This window comes from Crotalus tigris, unplaced genomic scaffold (genome assembly GCF_016545835.1).
Source record: "Crotalus tigris isolate CLP2741 ecotype Arizona unplaced genomic scaffold, ASM1654583v1 scf7180000018523.1292444, whole genome shotgun sequence".
NCBI classification, from domain to species: Eukaryota; Metazoa; Chordata; class Lepidosauria; order Squamata; family Viperidae; genus Crotalus; species Crotalus tigris.
Window position 1 is genome coordinate 582,501 of NW_024097056.1, and position 19,986 is coordinate 602,486.

The following is a 19,986-nucleotide window of genomic DNA, read 5'->3' on the forward strand; positions in this document are numbered from 1 at the left end:
CAGATAAATTTAGACACGTCTGACATAAAATGTTACTGATAATGGAACCTTGACTCTCTTTCCTTCCTTCCTTCCTTCCTTCCTTCCTTCCTTCCTTCCTTCCTTCCTTCCTTCCTTCCTTCCTTCCTTCCTTCCTTTCTTCCCTCCATCTTCCTTCTTCCCTCCCTCCCTCCATCTTCCTTCCTCCCTCCCTCCCTCTCTCCTTCTTCCTTCCTTCCTCCCTCCTTCGCTCCCTTCCTTTCTCCCTCCCTCCCTTCTTCCCTCCATCTTCCTCCCTCCCTCCCTCCCTCCCTCCTCCTTCCTTCCTTCCTCCCTCCCTCCATCCCTCCATCTTCCTTCCTTCCTTCCTCCCTCCCTCCCTCCCTCCATCCCTCCATCTTCCTTCCTTCCTTCCTTCCTTCCCTCCATCCTTCCTTCCTTCCTTCCTTCCTTCCTTCCTTCCTTCTTCCCTCCCTCCCTCCCTCCCTCCATCTTCCTTGCTCCCTCCCTCCATCTTCCTTTGAAATACCTTTTCCTTCCTCATTTTATCCGATTCTTTATCTGATTCTCCCCCCGCCCCCATTCAGCCCTGAAAAAAATTAGCTGAATCCAATACTAGCAGACTACTCTTTCGTAGGTGAAAAGACCATTCAAAAATCGCTTTTTTTTCACTCCTATTTTAACTTTGGTCACCAAACGAACGGTTGTTAAGTCAAGGGCTATCTATAATGCTAACCTCTATGGCTTCCTTGTCTGATCTATTTTGTAGGGTTGAGGGTAGAGTTGGGCTAAATCAGTGGTTCTCAACCTGTGGGTCGGGACCCCATTTGGGGTCAAACGACCATTTCACAGGGGTCGCCAAACAACGCAGTCCGCCATTTTCCCCCCCTTTTCTCTGGCCAAGCCCCTGGCACCCAGTGATGTATAAGTGGTTGGGGGTCACCACAGCATGGGGAACTGAATTATGGGGTCGCGGCATTAGAAAGGTTGAGAACCACTGGGCTAAATGGATTAAAAGTTAGTGGTGATGTATGGAATTTCTCTATATAGTTTTCTTCCAAACCATTATCATTTTTTTTAAAAAAAGGGATATGGGGATGCTATAAAACTATGTCTATTTTGATAGCTGCTCTTCTAAAGCCCTTCCTGGGAATTTTGCATAAGAAAAGCCTCAGTTTTATGACAGTCGTGAGGTGGCACTTTGACAGAATATGGCTACTGGCAGCGCAGCCTGTAAATATTTCAGTGCAACTCAAGGGTTTTGCCTCTGCTTGCTGTGACATGGACCAATTGGACACACATTAATTTTTTGGCAAAGGTTAATTGGAATTTGAAAAGAAAAGATTATCATCCTTGTGTGATAATTAAGACACGGAGAGCAATTCACAAAAATCTATAGCATAGTATGTTTGGTCTTCTATCATTTGTGCCTCCTAAAATAATTGTCATGAAGAACACAAATGCAGGTTGACATGTCTACAATTAAATGTAGGAGCAAAACCAGACCTATCTGCTTTGCCTTGACTTTTCTTATGACCAGGAATGCAGATTTTCTCAGCATCTGAAATACTATCCATCCATCCATCCATCCATCCGTCCGTCCGTCCGTCTGTCTGTCATCTATCTATCTATCTATCTATCTATCTATCTATCATCCATCCATCTATCCAACCATCCATCTATCTATTTATCTGTCATCCATCCATCCATCCATCCATCCATCCATCCATCCATCCATCTATCTATCTATCTATCTATCTATCTATCTATCAGATAGATATGTGAACAACCAGTTCTCTGTGTGGATGCCACTTCCGGAAGTCTATTCTTGGTCTGGGCAGCAAAAAATTAGCTACTGGTTCTGTTGAACTGGTGCGAACTGGCTGAATCCCACCACTGGGAAGCATCCTGAAGTCTCAACAAGAACTTTATCTCCATGTTTTTTTTTCATGCAGTTGATTCATTTAATGTCCACAACTTCCTGGACTTTTTTCCAGAAATGTGTTAATAGATTTTGTTTCCCATTCAATTTCATGTTTCTTTCAGAAGTAAAATCCAGCCAAAATGAACCCTCTTTTTACAGTCCAAATTTTGTTTTTCTTAAAAGATAGGAGAGCCTAGAACTGTTATTACTAAAGCATATATGATTATCCTTTTAATTGGAAACTGAAATTTAGAGAAAAAAAACAGTGTAATGGTAAAGATTTTCAAAAGTTTATTGGGGATATTAAGTAATTTCATATGAAAAGCTGGCTTAATTTACAAATTAATCCAACTGAGTATGCAAAATACTATATCTCGGTGGTTTCGGGACTATGTAATGGACAGTTCTCAAACCGAGATTAATTCAAAATGTTATTTTATTACTACTAAATATATTAGTACTTTGTTATTAGTTATTTCATGTTAATAGCATGCTGGCCAAGGAATTTTGAGAGTTGCACAGATTTTCAAGTGGTCCATTTGTAGTGATACTGATCTATGGTGAATCAAATCCCCTATAGAAATGAGATTATTGCAATCCTCTGTTCAACTTGAATTTGATTCTGCCATAAGATGTGGAGATAAATATTCATGGGTTTATGCTTACTATTAATCCAGTTAATCATTGAATTAACAGTGAGTGGATATACTTTTGATAGGAACCCTATAAAGCTTTAATTCTGTTGAAAGTATGGGACATTTTATGAGCTTCTATTTGTTAAAAACTTTCATTTTTAAAGTCCTAATATTTGTAGACTCTCTCATCTCATCCTGTTAATTGACAAGGCTTGCCAGGAAATTATATTAGTACTCTTTTATATTATATTATCTTACTAGGTTCCTGAAGACCAATTTCTAAAAAAAAGGAGAGGCTTTGGTGAAATTAGCAAATTCTGATGAGAAACCAGTGTCCTTAAATATTAAAGAATAGTAATAAGAGCAACATTTACTTGACAGAGAAGTTCTAAGTTTACAACTGTTTGCTGTTCTGTTCTGACTTATTTGAGAAGAGCACGGCAGTAGATTGGAAACGGAACCGTCTAGAGCAGTGGTTCTCAACCTTTTTAACGCCGCGACCTCCAACCGGTCGTAAGTTGAGGACTACTCAACTGGTGCAGCACCGTTTGCAGAATGGGACTTTTGGCGGGCTCAGCAGGGCAGAGACAGCCTGGACAATTCCTATTGGCTTTGGAAAGCCAATAGAATTAGACTCTATTCAAGGGAGTCTATTCTATTGTCTTTCAAAAGCCAATAGAATAAAAGGGAGTGGCACAGCTAAGGAAAAGGGGGAAAAATGGCGGACTGCGTTGTTTGGCGACCCCCGTGAAATGGTCGTTCGACCCCAAATGGGGTCCCGACCCACAGGTTGAGAACCACTGGTCTAGAACATTTCAGGCTTCTTTGGAATTGCTTCACAATTTTTGTTGGAAATTCCTACTTTCTCTCTTTTTGGCAATTGACCATGGAAACGTATATTATGGAGGAAGTAGAAGGGGAGATATTTTTCACACTCACCCCTTTTGCTTCCAAGAGTCTCACCTGTAGGAGATGAGCAAGCTGAGCTGGAAGGCGGAGTTAAATATGTCATTAGTTTGGAGTCGATGCGTCGCCACAACAGACCCAATTCCAGCCCACCATGAATTCTTCTGAGCCTTATCTAGCGCCAATTTAGTTTTGACCTAATTAGTCCACCAGATTCTTGTGTATAGGTAGCAATAACAAATTCTTCAGTGACAAAGCCATTCTCTAACCCAGCGTCCACCAATCTTTTGGGCATCAGGGACCAAGGAGAGAGGTTTTTCTGTGGACCAGAGGGGGTGTGGTTTCACATATGTGTGCATCCTGTGGATGGGGTTTCACTTGTTTCCATAGCCTGGTTTCTGGCAAGTTGTGGCCCGGTGCCGGTCCACAAACTGGAGGCTGGGGACCCTTCCTCTAATGCTGTGCAAAGTTGTTGCAATGTTCACCAATTTAAAACATTAGATTAAAGGGGAACAGGGCCATTAATGTACAGCAGTAGCCAAAATTGTGGAAACCTTTTGGGAAAAGTGTATTTTTGAGGTTTGATGGCTAATAACACCACTTTTTTGGGGGGGGGGAGTAGTACCATAAAATTATATATCAATGGAAAGATAATTTAATCGAGAATGTAATGCAACATAGTTTGTTCAATTACCTGTACTGTATTTTATGAAAAGTTATAGCCAAATAACCAGAAAAAGGAAGCCCAACTTGCTTAGGTTGATATCAGGTAGCTTTCCTTCCTTTGATTGTAGCCAATGAGCATGAGCGTTTAGAGAGCCAATCAGGTGTCATCTTGTTTTGGCAAGGAGCCAATCAGATCACAGTAGGATTCAGTGATTGATGTCATGTATTGAAGCTGAGAGGAGGACATTTGTCGGTGTGTTATGTGATTGTTATCAAGTTGGTTGGGGTTTTTCTATGTTCTTTCACTTAGGGAGCTTGTAAAACGTAATAAAATTAAAGTAATGGTGCAAAGAGTTGATGGTCACCCAGAAAGCGATGTAAAGTAGTATTATTAAGTGAACAAGGTTACAGTTATAAAGAAATTAGAAGAAAAATGGATGGACACTTAACCAAAGGTGGCATTTCTACTGTACACTTCTCCCAAAAGGTTTCCACCATTTTGGCCACGACTGTAACTCATCTTGATAATTATGTTCTACTAGTAGTTTTTTTTTTTCCTGCATCACAAATCTAACCACAAGAATAGATTTTCAGTTGACCTTTTTTATACCTATGGATTGCACTAAGATAAATAAATAACATTACAAAGCACGGCCTTGATAGATGATATCAATGAGATTTCAATTCTCTTTTCAACTGACATGCAGAAATTCTGAATTGGCAGCTTAATGTGCAAAAGAGAAAGAGAATGCTTATTGTTTGACAGGATTCCTTCTTCCTTTTAACGCTGACAAACCGCTTTATTGGATATCTGAGCTTTTGTGTTTTTAGTGAAATTACTGTGTTTTCTTCTTATCATGTCAATCTTGGCACCGATTTGAAAGCCAGTTCTAATATGAGCGTCAATCTGGAATGGATTATTACACCTTTCTCCTGTTCAATATAAAAACATTATTTAAAAATAAAAATAGAGGCAACCTGACCATCTCTTGAACATTACAAGACATTCAGGCATAGGTCTTCACCTCTGATCCCCTCATATTCCCTACTCCAAAGATTGAAAAAAAAATTTCTCAGGAGTGGAGAATCAGAATATTTCAATCAATCAAATCTTTATTACAATCTTTATTACAATTTTTATCTGTAAGGGTGTAGGTCCATACATACATTGTATATAGTATGTTTTAAATATGTGTTAGTATGTGTACACTTTGAGAGCAAGCAACTCAATTTCATTTTTTAATGTGTGCCGTTGTGCCCATGGGGGAAAAATGACAATCGGTTCGTTCGTCCATCAATTTTGATGAAGACCTTGACATCTTGTGGGTTATGGGCCATCAACGATGTGTCCGTAGGTGGCTAATAAGACCGATGTTAGCACGGAATGTTCTGCTACATACTGAACAAAGAAATGTAGACATTGTTAATTCAGCATTTGCAGCTCTGGCTTTGTGGAGTGCTCACTTTTCTTGTGCCAAGATTGTCCTTCTGTGTTCATATGTCTGGCAACCCTGGTACACCAAGGTGCGCCATGTCGGTTGATCATGCGCCAGAAGTTCCCAAGAGATAGTGTAGGTCCATACATACATTGTATATAGTATGTTTTAAATGTGTGTTAGTATGTGTACACTTTGAGAGCAAGCAACTAAATTTCATTTTTAAGGTGTGCCGTTGTGCCCACGGGGGGAAAAATGACAATAAAGGTTATCTAAACAATCATAGATCACTATAGATCAGAATTTTTAAATATTGAATGGGGTGTGTGTAATACTCCAAATGGCCGCTAGGTGGCAAGGAGAGTTTAGAGGTTTTTTTTTGATATCTCTTTGTTGCCATCTAGTGGTCCTATTAATTCCTGCAGTCCTTGTTCAACCAGCTGATGAGAATATCTTGGTTTCCTGTCCCTAGTGTTGCAAGGTTAAAAAAGAAATAAAAACTTTATTGCTATTGTTCCTTTGGCAAGCCACCTGCCAAGTCGCAAATTGCTTTTCTGAGTTTGACCCACCAGGTGGCTCAGAAAGATCAACGTACTGCTAATTAGTTTGAGGTTCTAGTAGCAGTAAGATTGCCCTCACTTGCATTGGCAAACAGTAAGCTTAGGTTTATCAACCTCTAATTGGTAGAAAGTGAAAGTGATAAGAAACAGAACATTTCTCCTCAATGTTAATGTGGAGGAAAGCAAACTTTTACACTTCGGCAGAATAAACCAAAGGTGCAAGTATAGGTTAGGTCAGTGATGGCGAACCTTTTAGAGACCGAGTGCTCAAACTGCAACCCAAAACCCACTTATGCATCGTTGAGTGCCAGGTGGGTGTGGCCCATTGGGTGGGTGTGGCCTATTGGGTGGGTGTGGCTGTGGTGGTAATGGCAGTGTCATGGTTCCGACTAATGAAACACTTCAAAGAACTTCCAGGCATGTTTATCCTAAAGCCTTTATTACCAGTGTTACAAATTGATGGCACATCATGGAGGTTTATGCCAGAATCTGAATTCCTCTTGCTGGCATCTAACTTTTCTTGCTAAGCCCCTCCCTTATCTTGCAGTCACAAGTCACATCTTCCAATTAGCCCAGAGGGCAGAGATTCCCTTCCTGTTCCTCTTCCCGGGCTTTTGTTATTTCCCCTCCCTTTTCTCTGTCGTCTGAATTAACTCTAAAAATACCAGACAGTTCTGCATATTTTGTCAAAGCAAGAATATTCAATATTAGCAGTGTTGGCAGGCAGACTGGGTGGGAACTAAAAGGTTCAATCAATTCTAACTTTGCAAGATCTTTTTTTTTCCCCGCGAGAAGTTGAAATTGACTGATTGAACCTTTTTTTTTATTGCACATGGCGGCGGAGGCCTAAAGTGAAAAGATTTTATAAAACCCAGCTGAAGGCCTAGGACTGGGGTGACGGCATGCGTGCCCAAAGAGAGGGCTCTGAGTGCCGCCTCTGGCACCCGTGCCATAGGTTCACCACCACTGCCCTATACCATTTCAGACAAATGGTTGTCTGGCTCAAAAACAGTAACTGTGAGAGGAACCTTGGAGTCCTAGTGGATGATCACTTAAACGTGAGTCAGCAGCCAAAAAAGCCAATACAATCCTTGGTTGTATAAAGAGAGGCATAGAATCAAAATCGCGTGAAGTATTAGTGTCCCTTAATAAAGCTTTTGTAAGGCCACACCTGGAACACTGCATCCAGTTTTGGTCACCCCATTACAAAACAGATGTTGAGACTTTGGGGGGAAAAGTGCAAAGAAGAGCAACTCAAGTGATTAAAGGCCTGGAGACTAAAACATATGAAGAACAGTTGCAGGAATTGGGTTTGGCCAGTCTAGAGAAAAGAAGGAGTAGGGGGGACATGATTGCAGTATTCCAATATTCGAGGGGTTGCCAGAAAGAAGAGGGGGTCAAATTATTCTCCAAAGCACCAGAGGGCAGGACAAGAAGCAAGGGATGGAAACTAATCAAGGAGAGAAGCAAGCTGGAATTAAGGAGAAACTTCCTAACAGTGAGGACAATTAACCAGTGGAATGACTTGCCTCCAGAAGTTGTAAGTACTTCCATCACTGGAGGCTTTTAAAAGAGACTGGACAGCCATTTGTCTGGAATGGTTTACGGTCTCCTGCCTGAGCAAGGGGTTGGACTAGAACAGGGTTTTTCAACCTTTTCGCCCATTGTACCACTTTTAGGATATGGCAACATCTGAGTACCACCAGTCGCCTAGCAAAGTGTCAAAAACTTGATGACCCCCCCCAAAAAGGAAAAAAGTGATGAAGTATAGGTAGTCTTCGACTTACAACAGTTCGCTTAGTGACTGTTTGAAGTTACAATGGCACTGAAAAAAGTGCCCCCCAAGCCACAGCCGAGCAAGACACCTGCCTGCCCACTTGGCGGCACTCTTCCTCCTTTTTTCATTGTTGTGAGCATTTCTGTTGAGGATTGGCAGTGGGGGTGGGGTGGGGGGTGTTTAGTTTTTATTCCCTCCATCTGCTGGGTGGTTGCAGCAGGTTTTGGTCACTTCACATGACCCTGGGACACTGTGACCGTCATAAATATGTATCAGTTGCCAAGCATCTGAATGTAAATCACAAGACTCTGGAGAGGCTGTAACATTCCAGCTGATTGGTGCGTCTTCTGGGCTCAGCAGAAGCGCCAGGATCAGCGCCAAGCTCCAGCTGGAGCCTGGTGCTGATCCTGGCACTTCCACTGAACCCTGACAGTCCCAAAGAAGCACTGATCCTGGCGCTTCTGCTGAGCCCTGACAGCCCCATAGCTCCAACCGTCTCTCGCTCAGGCTTGTGCGTTGCTGCCACCGGTTCAGCTCATTCCCCTTCCCCACTATCACTTTTCTAGGATGGTCACGTACCATCTGCCAGGTGCCAATGTACCACAGGTGGTACCCATACCACTGGTTGAAAAGCCCTGCACTATGACTCCCAGGTCCCTTCCAGCTCTGTTCTGACTGAGAACAAATTAGGGGCATTGGATGGAAACAATGAATTCAGATGATCTTAGAAATCATCATTTATTCATTTTTAATGATGCAAGCTTATATCATGCCTCTCGCAAGTAATATTTGCAAACGAGATTTGAAGCATGGCAAATGAATGCTATTTGAAACCTCTGTACAGTCATTAACTATCGGTTTAATATAGGAAATTATATCAACGATTTGTTTGTATCTAGTTCGTGGATTACACCTCTCCGAGCGGCAGCTCCCGATGCTTTACATAGATTTTAAGCTGTCATTATCTTTTATTAGCATATAGCCTTTAAAAAAATAATTAGCGAGCCCATCACGGTCTCCTTAACGTAATCAGAACTAGATAGCTAGAATATTTCTTCCCAAATCAAATCCATTATTTACGCTTAGTTTGAGTTCAGCTATATTACTTATTTTTTTTTAATGAACTTTATTTATATAGGCTGTCCACAGGATTTGGGCAAAGTCCAAGTTCTGTGGCAGATTAAGGGAACTGAGCTGCGATCCACCTGTCCTAACCAAAAACCATCTGGCCTCAATTTGTCATACTGGAGGGCAATCGTGACACCCAAAAGCAGTCTAATTGTTTTCAAGAAACTTTTGGGTCTGCTGTGTAAAATGAGCTGAGGAAGGGAGAAGGGGTAAAAGAGGGGTGTCATTGAATTGTATCCCCAATCCAGACGGACATTTGCCATCAGAGCATCTTTTATTGCCCCAATTATATCAATAAGAAGAGGAAGGCATATTTACAATAATAAAGGTGGGATATAAATAATGGTGGGGTCCTGATCCTCTTTGATCTTGGGTGGTTTCCTTGCAGACGTTTCATTACCCAGCTAGGGAACATCATCAGTGCTAGGAGGGAGACCCTACGGGCATTGATGATGTTACCTAATTGGGTAATGAAACCTCTGCAAGAAAACCACCAAGCTCAGAGAGCATCAAGGACCCTCAGTCCTCTTCTTCTTCCTCTTCTTCCTCTTTCTCTCCCACTCTGCAAAACCCGCTCACTTCTAGAACTGGTGATGTTACTCAGTTGGGTAACGAAACATCTGCAAGGAAACAGCCAAGTTTAGAGAGCACCAAGGACCCTATGGGTCCACCCTGAGCTGCAAATATTCTCTTCCATTGGAAATAAATAGAAGATAGAAAGATAGATAGATGCTAGAAAGAAAAGAAAGAAAGAAAGAAAGAAAGAGAGAGAGAGAGAGAAGAAGGAAGGAAGGAAGAAAAAGAAAGGAAGGAAGGAAGGAAGAAAAGAAAGAAAGTTCATTATCCAACTAAAGAACATCTTCTTCGTAGAACTGATGATGTTACCCAGTTGGTAATGAAACATCTGCAAGAAAACAATCAGGTTTAGAGATGGATCCACCCTGAGCTGCAAATATTCTCTTCCATTGGAAATAAATAGATGATAGATAGATAGATGCTAGAGAGAAAGAAAAAAAGAAAGAGAGAAAGAGAAAGAGAAAGAAAGAAAGGAAGGAAGGAAGGAAGGAAGAAAAGAAAGAAAGAGAGAGAGAGAGAGAAAGAAAGAAAGTTCATTATCCAACTAAAGAATATCTTCTTCGTAGAACTGATGATGTTACCCAGTTGGTAATGAAACATCTGCAAGAACACAATCAGGTTTAGAGATCACCAAAGACCCCATGGATCCACCCTGAGCTGCAAATATTCTCTTTCATTGGAAATAAATAGATGATAGATAGATAGATGCTAGAAAGAAAAGAAAGAAAGAAAGAAAGAGAGAAAGAGAAAGAGAAAGAAAGGAAGAAAGGAAGAAAGAAAAGAAAGAAAGAAAGAAAGATAGTTCATTACTCAACTAAAGTAGAACTGATGATGTTACCTCGTTGGGTAATAAAATGTCTGCAAGAAAACCACCAAGCTTAGAGAGCACCAACGACCCCTCATGTCAACCCTCAACTACAAATATTTTCTTTTATGGATAACAGAATTTGTTTCCCAGTAAATATGTTGATTATGTCAATAAGTTTTCTAAGCTATGGTGTTTTTTTTTCTGTGCCGGAGTTTCAGAATTGTACTTTAAAGGGTCCGTTCAATTGACTCTGAATGGGTGGACTTAACTGATTGCTAATCAATGCATCTGACATCCCCCTGAATGGGAGATTTTCCTGCTTGCTTGTTGCCTAATTTTACAGCACTCAAACTATTCTTGCTGCACTTGTTAAATTGTTGTTGATATGTTCCCTTTCCCCTTAAACTACCGCACAGCATAATTTTTGATAGCTGATGTTGAGAAGTTAATAATAAGGGCTGAGACCAGGTAAGCAGAAAGAAATGGCTTTTCATGCGTATTCATATGCCATTTAAAGGGAAGCTTGGCTGAGAAATAAAAAAAAAAGTCGCAGTGCATCGCAAAGTTCGGTAACACTTTCACTACTTCTTTGGGCTGTTAATATTTAAAGGTTCACCCTGCTTCTTTCTTTTTTCCCCTCTTTCTTCCACAGACGAATGATATTGTCTACTACAATGCAAAAGAAGACCTGAATGATGTAAGTAACGTTTTGGAAAACAACTCTGAAAAAGCTGCAACTCCCTTAACACTACCATTTTCATTGGGGTCCTTGGTGCTCTCTGAGCTTGGTGACTGTAAACATTTCATTACCAAACTAGGGAACAACACCAGGGCAAACCCCACTCCCTGCCAACACTGATGATGTTCCTTGGACAGAATTGAACACTGGGCGCTGTCTAACAAAATGAAATTCAATGGTGAAAAAAGTAAAGTGCTACATTTAAGCAAGAAAAACCAGATGCACAGATATAATATAGGGGGTACCTTGCTCAATAGTAGTAACTGTGAGAGGGACCTCGGAGTCCTAGTGGACAATCATTTAAATATGAGCCAGCCATGTGCTGCAGCTGCCAAAAAGGCCAACACAGTGCTGGGCTGCATTAACAGAGGGATAGAATCAAGATCATGTGAAGTGTTAATACCACTTTACAAGGCCTTGGTAAGGCCACACTTGGAATACAGCATCCAGTTTTGGTCACCGTGATGTAAAAAAGATGCTGAGACTCTAGAAAGAGTACAGAGAAGAGCAACAAAGATGATTAGGGGACTGGAGGGTAAAGCATATAAGGAACAGTAGCTGGAATTGGGGATGTCTAGTTTAATGAAGAGAAGGACGAGGGGGGACATGATAGCAGTGTTTCAATATCTCAGGGGCTGCCCCAAAGAAGAGGGAGTCAAGCTATTTTCCAAGGCGCCAAGAAGCAATGGGTGGAAACTAATCAAGGAGAGAAGCAACCTAGAACTAAGGAGAAACTTCCTGACAGTTAGAACAATTAACCAGTGGAACAATCTGCCTCCAGAAGTGGTGAATGCTGGAAGTTTTGCAGAAGAGACTGGACAGCCATTTGTCCAAAATGGTATAGGGTTTCCTGCCTGAGCAGGGGGTTGGGCTAGATGACCAAGGTCCCTTCCAACTTTATTATTATTATTATTGTTGTTGTTGTTGTTGTTGTTATTGTTATTACTACTACTACTACTACTACTACTACTACTACTACTACTACTATTACTACTACTACCTAGTTGGGCAATGAAACATTTGCAAGAAAACCACCAAGCTCAGAAAGCACCAAGGATCTCACAGTTCAACTCTGAGATACAAATATTCTCTTATATTAGTACTACCAGTTTCATTTTGCTTCCTTTGGAGAGACACCCCCCCCAAAAGCCTCAACAAATTCCTATTAAAATGCTCTGTGAAAACAGAAGATTTAAAGTTATCTTGCAGGAGACACAGGAGAGGAGCACAATCCCTTGCGTGGGTAGAATGCTGGGCAGGAGGTTAGCAAGCCCGCGTTTGAGACCCAAGTGCTGCCGTGGGCTGGGTGAGCTCCTGTGCTTCGCTCCAGCTCCTGCTGGGGACACGATAGGAGCCTCCAACTGGGTGTCCCCTAGGCAACGGTGATGTCACCAGCTGACCCTTTCAATCTGGAAGTGCTTAGGTGCTTCTGACAGGGTCTAGGCCAGAGGTAGGCAACCTTGGCTCTTTTATGACTCGTGGACTTCAACTCCCAGAATTCCTGAGCCAGCATGGCTCAGCATGGAAACCTATCCCTTCCCCTCAGCATGGCTGGCTCAGGAATTCTGGGAGTTGAAGTCCACGGGTCATCAAAGAGCCAAAGTTGCCTACCTCTGGCCTAGGCCTAGGCTGCTTTATGACTCATGGACTGCTAGGGCAGGGGTAGGCAACCTTGGCTCTTTTATGACTCGTGGACTTCAACTCCCAGAATCCCTGAGCCAGCCACGCTGAGGAGAAAGGGAGAGGTTTCCATGCTGAGCCATGCTGGCTCAGGAATTCTGGGAGTTGAAGTCCACGAGTCATAAAAGAGCCCTGGATTCTATGACAATTCGCATTGGCCATTTTGCTGCGATCAACTTGCCACAGCCCACTCATTGCAGGACAAGGGTTCCATGAACATTAAAGAAATAGAATCACTGAAAAATGGATGCGACACGGGGTCAGAACGAAATGTGAATGGTCACAATTAAAATATTTTTTAAATTTTATTTTAAATAATTAAATAGAATTGTTAAATGATCCCTCGCGAATTGTCCCACGGTGAGTTGGCGAGTTGACTGTGGCAAGTTGGCCTTGTCCCATCTCTCTTCTTGACATGAGTGCGATGAGATGAGACACAGCCACAATACATTCCAAGCGGTTTCCCAGCATAACGCCTTGAAAGCTTTGCATTGTGTGGTCTATCGCTTTTAGGAGAACCAAACTGGGCACTTCAGAAGATGGTTGAGAAATAAACAGATATTCTAAAGCAGCCTATAAACCTGAAAAATAAATAAATTTCAGAAAAAAAACACAAGAAGTCTTGTGTTTGGGGTGGTTTCCTCTCTTGTATTTGGAACGAGCTGTTTGCTGCTAAACTGTTCCACTGGGAGTGGTTCTTTTAATATTGAATAGTAGGTTAATTTTTTTAATTATACACATAAATAGGTTCCAGTGTGAACTAGACTTCCTGCAAGTGCACTGTCTCATTGTATGGTTGACCCATAAGGGGAAAGTTTTGCAAAACCAAACCAAAAGGAACAGAACAGAATTTCACAGAGTATTAATCCTAATCCAGATGTAATTAGGTAGTACATAAAATGTCTTGTTCGAGAACATTCGGACCTGAACATTCAGGTGAGGCTGATTACCAAGTTAGGACATGCTATTATGGGTATGTTTGCACAACTGTAGAAAAAAGTCAACCCCCAACTGGTAGTTGGAAAGATTTATAGTCTTTAAAATAATAATAAAAAACCACCCCAAGCCACAGGCTTTGTTTCATATATGCTGCATGCGGTCCTCCAAGCTTAAAACCAATTCTGCATTTTCTTTCCTGCAGGGAGGAAATAAAAAATTGTTCTTTCAATCAGATCAGTCTGTTAGAGTGGTTCATGGGGCCATCACACCCACCTCTTAATGCAGGGGTCTTCAAACGTGGCCCTTTTATGATTTGTGGACTTCATCTCCCAGAATTCCTCAGCCAGGCATGTGTGCCTGGCTGAGGAATTCTGGGAGTTGAAGTCCACAAGTCATAAAAGGGCCATGTTTGAAGACCCCTGTCTTAATGTAACCCTTCTCCTTCTCCTTCTCTTTCTCCTTCTCTCCTTCTCTCTCTTTCTCTCAGCTTATGGAGATTGTCTATTTTCTGAGACTCTCTATCCTCTCTTTTATAAATTCTTTCCTGATGTGGGAAGGAAAATCATATTTCCCTTACGTTACATCTAACCAAAGGTCCTTGCAGGACAGTGATGGCAAACCTTTTAGAGACTGAGTGCCCAAACTGCAACCCAAAACCCACTTATGCATCGTCGAGTGCTGGGTGGGTGTGGCCCATTGGGTGGGTGTGGCCCATTGGGTGGGTGTGGCCCATTGGGTGGGCGTGGCCCATTGGGTGGGCATGGCTGCGGTGCTAATGGCAGACTGGGTGGGACTAAAAAGTTCAATCAATCAGTTCCAACTTTGCAAGTTCTTTTTTTTTCCCCCCGCAAGAAGTTGAAATTGATTGATTGAACCTTTTATTTTTAGGCGGTGGAGGCCTAAAGTGAAAAGGTTTTATAAAACCCAGCTGAAGGCCTAGGACTGGGGCGATGGCGCGTGTGCCCACAGAGAGGGCTCTGAGTGCCGCCTCTGGCACCCGTGCCATAGGTTCACCACCACTGTTGTAGGACCTTGATGTCAGAAGACAAAAGGATTGGATTTAAATATTACTGTTGGAGGTTGTGATGCAAATTATAGGTAGAATCCTTTACCTGATGATCTCATGACAGACCTCATTTTGACATCACAGTTTGTCATGACAGCTGCCATGTCTACATTGTACAAGAGCAGCACCCAGGGATATAGGACTGCAACTCCAATTATTTAGAGTTTGACAGTTTTTGTTTTAAAGTTGGAAATTATTTTCCCCTCCCAACAACGCAGCCTGCTATTTTAAAATACGATGTGGGCGGATAAACTAATAGCAAAGTTTCTGTAAAAAAAACTTTAGTCAGATCACCACGCTTCATTTGCACCTAGCTGTAAAATGGGATTTCAGATGGATCGTATCTCTGTGGCATGTGATGCTGATGCCAGATAATTAAAGAAGTAGCGAGCAAGAAAGCAAGGTAATTATAGAAATATGAATTGCAGAGTGGACATGGAAAATTAGATGCGATGTAGATGCAGGAAACTTTTTTAAAGAGCTGTCCAAAGTCATCTTTTTAATTAATTAAGGAGCTCAGTTTTTCTTCCTTTTTCAAGAAAAGTAGTGAAGCTTTATGCAAATAAGATATTCATGCAAATGTCTAAAAAAGATCGTGTGATTTAAAGCACTTTCTGATATATACTGTAACAGAATAACAGAGTTGGAAGGGATCTTAGAGGTCTTCTAGTCCAACTCCCTACTCAAATAGGAGACCCTATACCAGAGGTAGGCAACCTTGGCTCTTTTATGACTCGTGGATTTCAACTCCCAGAATTCCCGAGCCAGCCATGCTGAGGGGAAAGGGAGAGGTTTCCAAGCTGAGCCATGCTGGCTCAGGAATTCTGGGAGTTGAAGTCCATGAGTCATAAAAGAGCCAAGGTTGCCTACCCCTGGCCTAGGCCGCTTTATGACTCGTGGACTTCAACTCCCAGAATTCTTGAGCCAGGCACACTGAGAGGAAAGGGAGAGGTTTCCAAGCTAAGTCATGCTGGCTCAGGAATTCTGGGAGTTGAAGTCCACGAGTCATAAAGCAGCCTAGGCCTAGGCCAGAGGTAGGCAACCCTGGCTCTTTTATGACTCGTGGACTTCAACTCCCAGAATTCCCGAGCCAGCCATGCTGAGGGGAAAGGGAGAGGTTTCCAAGCTGAGCCATGCTGGCTCAGGAATTCTGGGAGTTGAAGTCCATGAGTCATAAAAGAGCCAAGGTTGCCTACCCCTGCCCTATATCATTTCAGACAAGTCCAGTCTCTTCTTAAAAGCTTCCAGTGATGGACTCACCACCTCTGAAGGCAAGCCGTTCCACCGTGTGTTCTCGCTGTCAGAAAAAAATCTCCTTATATTAGTTGTTTCTCTCCTTGATTAGTGTCCTTCCGTCCATTGCTCAAATGGGTCATCAGTCTGGAATCCCTTCATGTCCACGAGTGATCTAAATCCAGTCCACCTAAGTCCAGTCCAACTCTTATCTACCGCCAATTTGCTTTGACCGTTAGTAATTCAGATTCTTGTAGCAAGCTGAAGCTTGCAATAAACCTTTATATTCATTTATAATAATAATAAAAATGATGATGATGATGATGATGATCATCATTATCATCAAGTTGGAAGGGACCTTGGAGGTCATCTGGTCCAAATCCCTGCTCAGGCAGGAAACCCTATACCAGTGGTTCTCAACCTTTCTAATGCCGTGACCCCATAATACAGTTCCCCATGTTGTGGTGACCCCCAAGTGGGTGTGGCCACCAAAAAGAGGGAGTAGGACAGCTAGGGAAAAGGGAACAAAATGGTGGACAGCATGGTTTGGCGACCCCCATGAAATGGTCGTTCGACCCCAAATGGGGTCCCGACCCACAGGTTGAGAACCACTGCCCTATACCATTTCGGACAAATGGCTGTCCAGTCTCTTCTTAAAAACTTCCAGTATTGCTTCTGGAGGCAGGTTGTTCCACTGGTTAATTGTTCTAACTGTCAGGAAGTTTCTCCTTAGTTCTAGGTTGCTTCTCTCCTTGGTTAGTTTCCATCCGTTGCTTCTTGTCCTGCCTTCAGGCACTTTGGAGAATAGCTTGACTCCCTCTTCTTTGTCGCAACTCCTCAGATATTGGATATGTCCCCCCTCGTCCTTCTCTTTGTTAAACTAGACATACCCAATTTCAGCTACCGTTCCTTATATGTTTTAGCCTCCAGTCCCCTGATCATCTTTGTTGCTCTTCTCTGTACTCTTTCTAGAGTCTCAGCATCTTTTTTACATCGTGGTGACCAAAACTGGGTGCAGTATTCCAAGTGTGGCCTTACCAAGGCCTTGTAAAGTGGTATTAACACTTCACGTGATCTTGATTCTATCCCTCTGTTAATGCAGCCCAGCACTGTGTTGGTTTTTTTGGCAGCTGCAGCACATCAATTTGAACTGCTTGGGCTCCCGATTTTCTGGTGCTTGACACGAGCCCATAAAATAAACAATGGAAAAGGAACCCAGTTTCTGCAGCTTCTAGAGCTTTGGAGAAGGTAGGCTTTTTCATTTGGAAAAGATACTGGAAGAGGTGAACCAGCATGTGTGAATCTTGCAAATCCCGCAGTTACAGGTCTTTGTTTAGTGTTTGCTTGCAAGGCTGCGAGTCTTTGCAAAATTCTGTTAACGTAGTTGTTATGTCCTGAGCCTGTGCAAGCAGGCTCGGGGCATTGCAAGCGGTTCCGGCAGGTGCAAGCTGCCTGGGATCAGACAGGCTGTCGCCAGTACTTGTGCGCATGCGCAAGTGCTGGCGCGCCAAAAGTTGCAGATTTACCTGGGGATGGCCTATATAAGAGGCCAGGAGTTTTGGGCGTAGTCGGCCTAACTGTAAGCTGAACACATGAATAAAGAAGTTTCCTGGGAACTACAACTGCTTCTCGTGTCTTGCCATTTCGCGAAGGACTCAACAGTAGCCTTACAATAGAGTCCTATCTGGCCTGTCTGGGCAGGCTGACATCAAGCTGTCAAGCGTGAAGGGGCAAAACTCCCACTGTCTCTTTTACAATGTGAGAAATTAGGGGAGATCCTTTCTCTCCCCTATTGTGCAGCTACAGACAGTACCTCCTCTTATATAATTGTTCTCTAGGTAGCATCTTTCACCCCTGTCTCCTTAAGGTCATTCCCACATACCATTATGGAACCGGAGGCATTTCCAGAATTATTTTGCTTCCAACTACATTTGTTCCTTCAGCACTGTACACTAATAATCAACCCTTGCCAATTCCTCGGTACTAAGAGCATGGGCTGGTGTTTGATTTCTCAGCAGCTGTCAGTCACCATGTATAAGTTTTGGTCAATAAATAAGTCAGAATATAGTATTGCAAGCAATAGGGTTGGATGGCATGCTAATTAAAGCTACTGTTTCGAACTCCTGCAGATTTTTCAGTGCCTGAAATATTTAAAACCCTGGGGCTATGGTGAGCCGCTTCTGCAAGGATTTTTTTTTTTTAATTTTATTTTTTACAGGAAACTTGATATTATTCAAGTCTGATGGACTTGTTGCAATTTCTTCCCAAGAGTTTTTAATAAGGATCTGGGGGGGGGGGCGCAGGGGTCTCTGTATTAGCATAATGGCAGGAAGTCTTGCCTTCTATCTTTTAGCAGAAAGTTTAATTCTCAGCTGGAGCCCAAATTCATATCCTCAGTGCCGCCCACCCCAACGTTTGTGGCACCCTCTTTGTGGGTCCGCTTTTAAAGACAACACAGAAACTGCAGCCGATACAGTTGGTCCTCAAGTTACAACCGTTCGTTTAGCGACCGCTCGGAATGACAACGGCACTGAGAAAAGTGACTTACAACCGTTTTTCACACTTACGACCGTTGCAGCGTCCCCTTGATCACGTGATCAAAATTCAGATGCTTGGCAACTGGCTCACATTTATGACGGTCGCAGTGTCCCTGGGGGGTGGGTCATGTGACATGCAAAGTCAGTGAGAATCCAGATTCACTTAAACAACTGTGTTACTAACTTAACAACTGCAGTGATTCCCTTAATCACTGTGGCCGGAAAGGTTGTAAAACAGATGTCTCACTTAACAACAGAAATTGCGGTCGTAAGTGAAAGGTTGTAAAACAGATGTCTCACTTAACAACAGAAATTGCGGTCGTAATTCGAGGACTACCCGTACAAAACGAGGCATCCAGGATGTCAGCACGTAGAGCCCCTAATTGTGCGTTTGATTCCTTCTTTTCAAGGGGGCTGGACTAGAAGACCTCCAGGGTCCCTTCCAGCTGTGTTCTATTCAAGTGCTGGAAATGGCCTTTGCCAAAAACTGGGATGTCAGCCAGAAATAAATAACCATAGTTGTGCTCGTTCACAAGCAAGAGCTTAGGAATTGTATTTAATTAAGGTCTGAATAATGGGAAGTGATTTGTCTGTTATGGAGGCCACAACAGAAATAAGAACAGGAACAGTAATAAAAGTGGGTTGTTCCCAGCTTAACAACTGTCACAACTTTTGACCATAGTGAGCAGGCTTTATTTTGGCCGTATGTGTTGGAGAAGGAGAGGTGGAACCTGAGGAAAGAGGCAAAAGAGGAATCAGCCTGGAAGTATGCATGTACCTACAAACCCACATATATATGACACAGAGAAACATCACAAGTCTAATTCTAATGCATACATACAGTAGTGGCCAAAATTGTGGAAACCTTTTGGGAAAAGTATATTTTTGAGGTTTGATGGCTAATAACATCACTTTTTTGGGGGGAGTAGTACCATAAAATTATATATCAATGGAAAGATAATTTAATCAAGAATGTAATGCAACAAAGTTTGTTCAATTATCTGTACTGTATTCTGTGAAAAGTTATAGCCAAATAACCAGAAAAAGGAAGCACAACTTGCTTAGGTTGATCTCGGGTAGTTTTCCTTCATCTGATTGTAGCCAATGAGCACGGGTGTTTAGAGAGCCAATCAGGTGTCATCTTGTTTTGGCCATGAGCCAATCAGATCACAGTAGGATTCAGTGATCGATGTCACGTATTGAAGCTGAGAGGAGGACATTTGTCAGTGTGTTATGTGATGACTATCAAGTCGGTTGGGTTTTTTTTGCGTTCTTTCATTTAGTGAACTTGTAAAATGTAATAAAATTAAAGTCACGGTGCAAAGAGTTGACTGGTCGCCCAGAAAGCAATGTAAAATAATATTGTTAAGTGAACAAGGCTACAGTTATAAAGAAAT

General features: G+C 42.3%; 1 protein-coding gene across 4 annotated transcripts in view; it reads left to right on the plus strand.

Moving 5' to 3' along the window:
- The window catches only part of CACNA2D1 (calcium voltage-gated channel auxiliary subunit alpha2delta 1), a 336,443-nt gene that overhangs the window by 180,480 nt on the left and 135,977 nt on the right, over nucleotides 1-19,986 (plus strand). For all 4 annotated transcript variants that reach the window (XM_039353434.1, XM_039353435.1, XM_039353436.1 and 1 more), the window contains exon 5: nucleotides 11,048-11,092. In XM_039353434.1, the coding sequence (XP_039209368.1) occupies nucleotides 11,048-11,092 (45 nt within the window). The remainder of the gene's footprint in view (nucleotides 1-11,047; nucleotides 11,093-19,986) is intronic.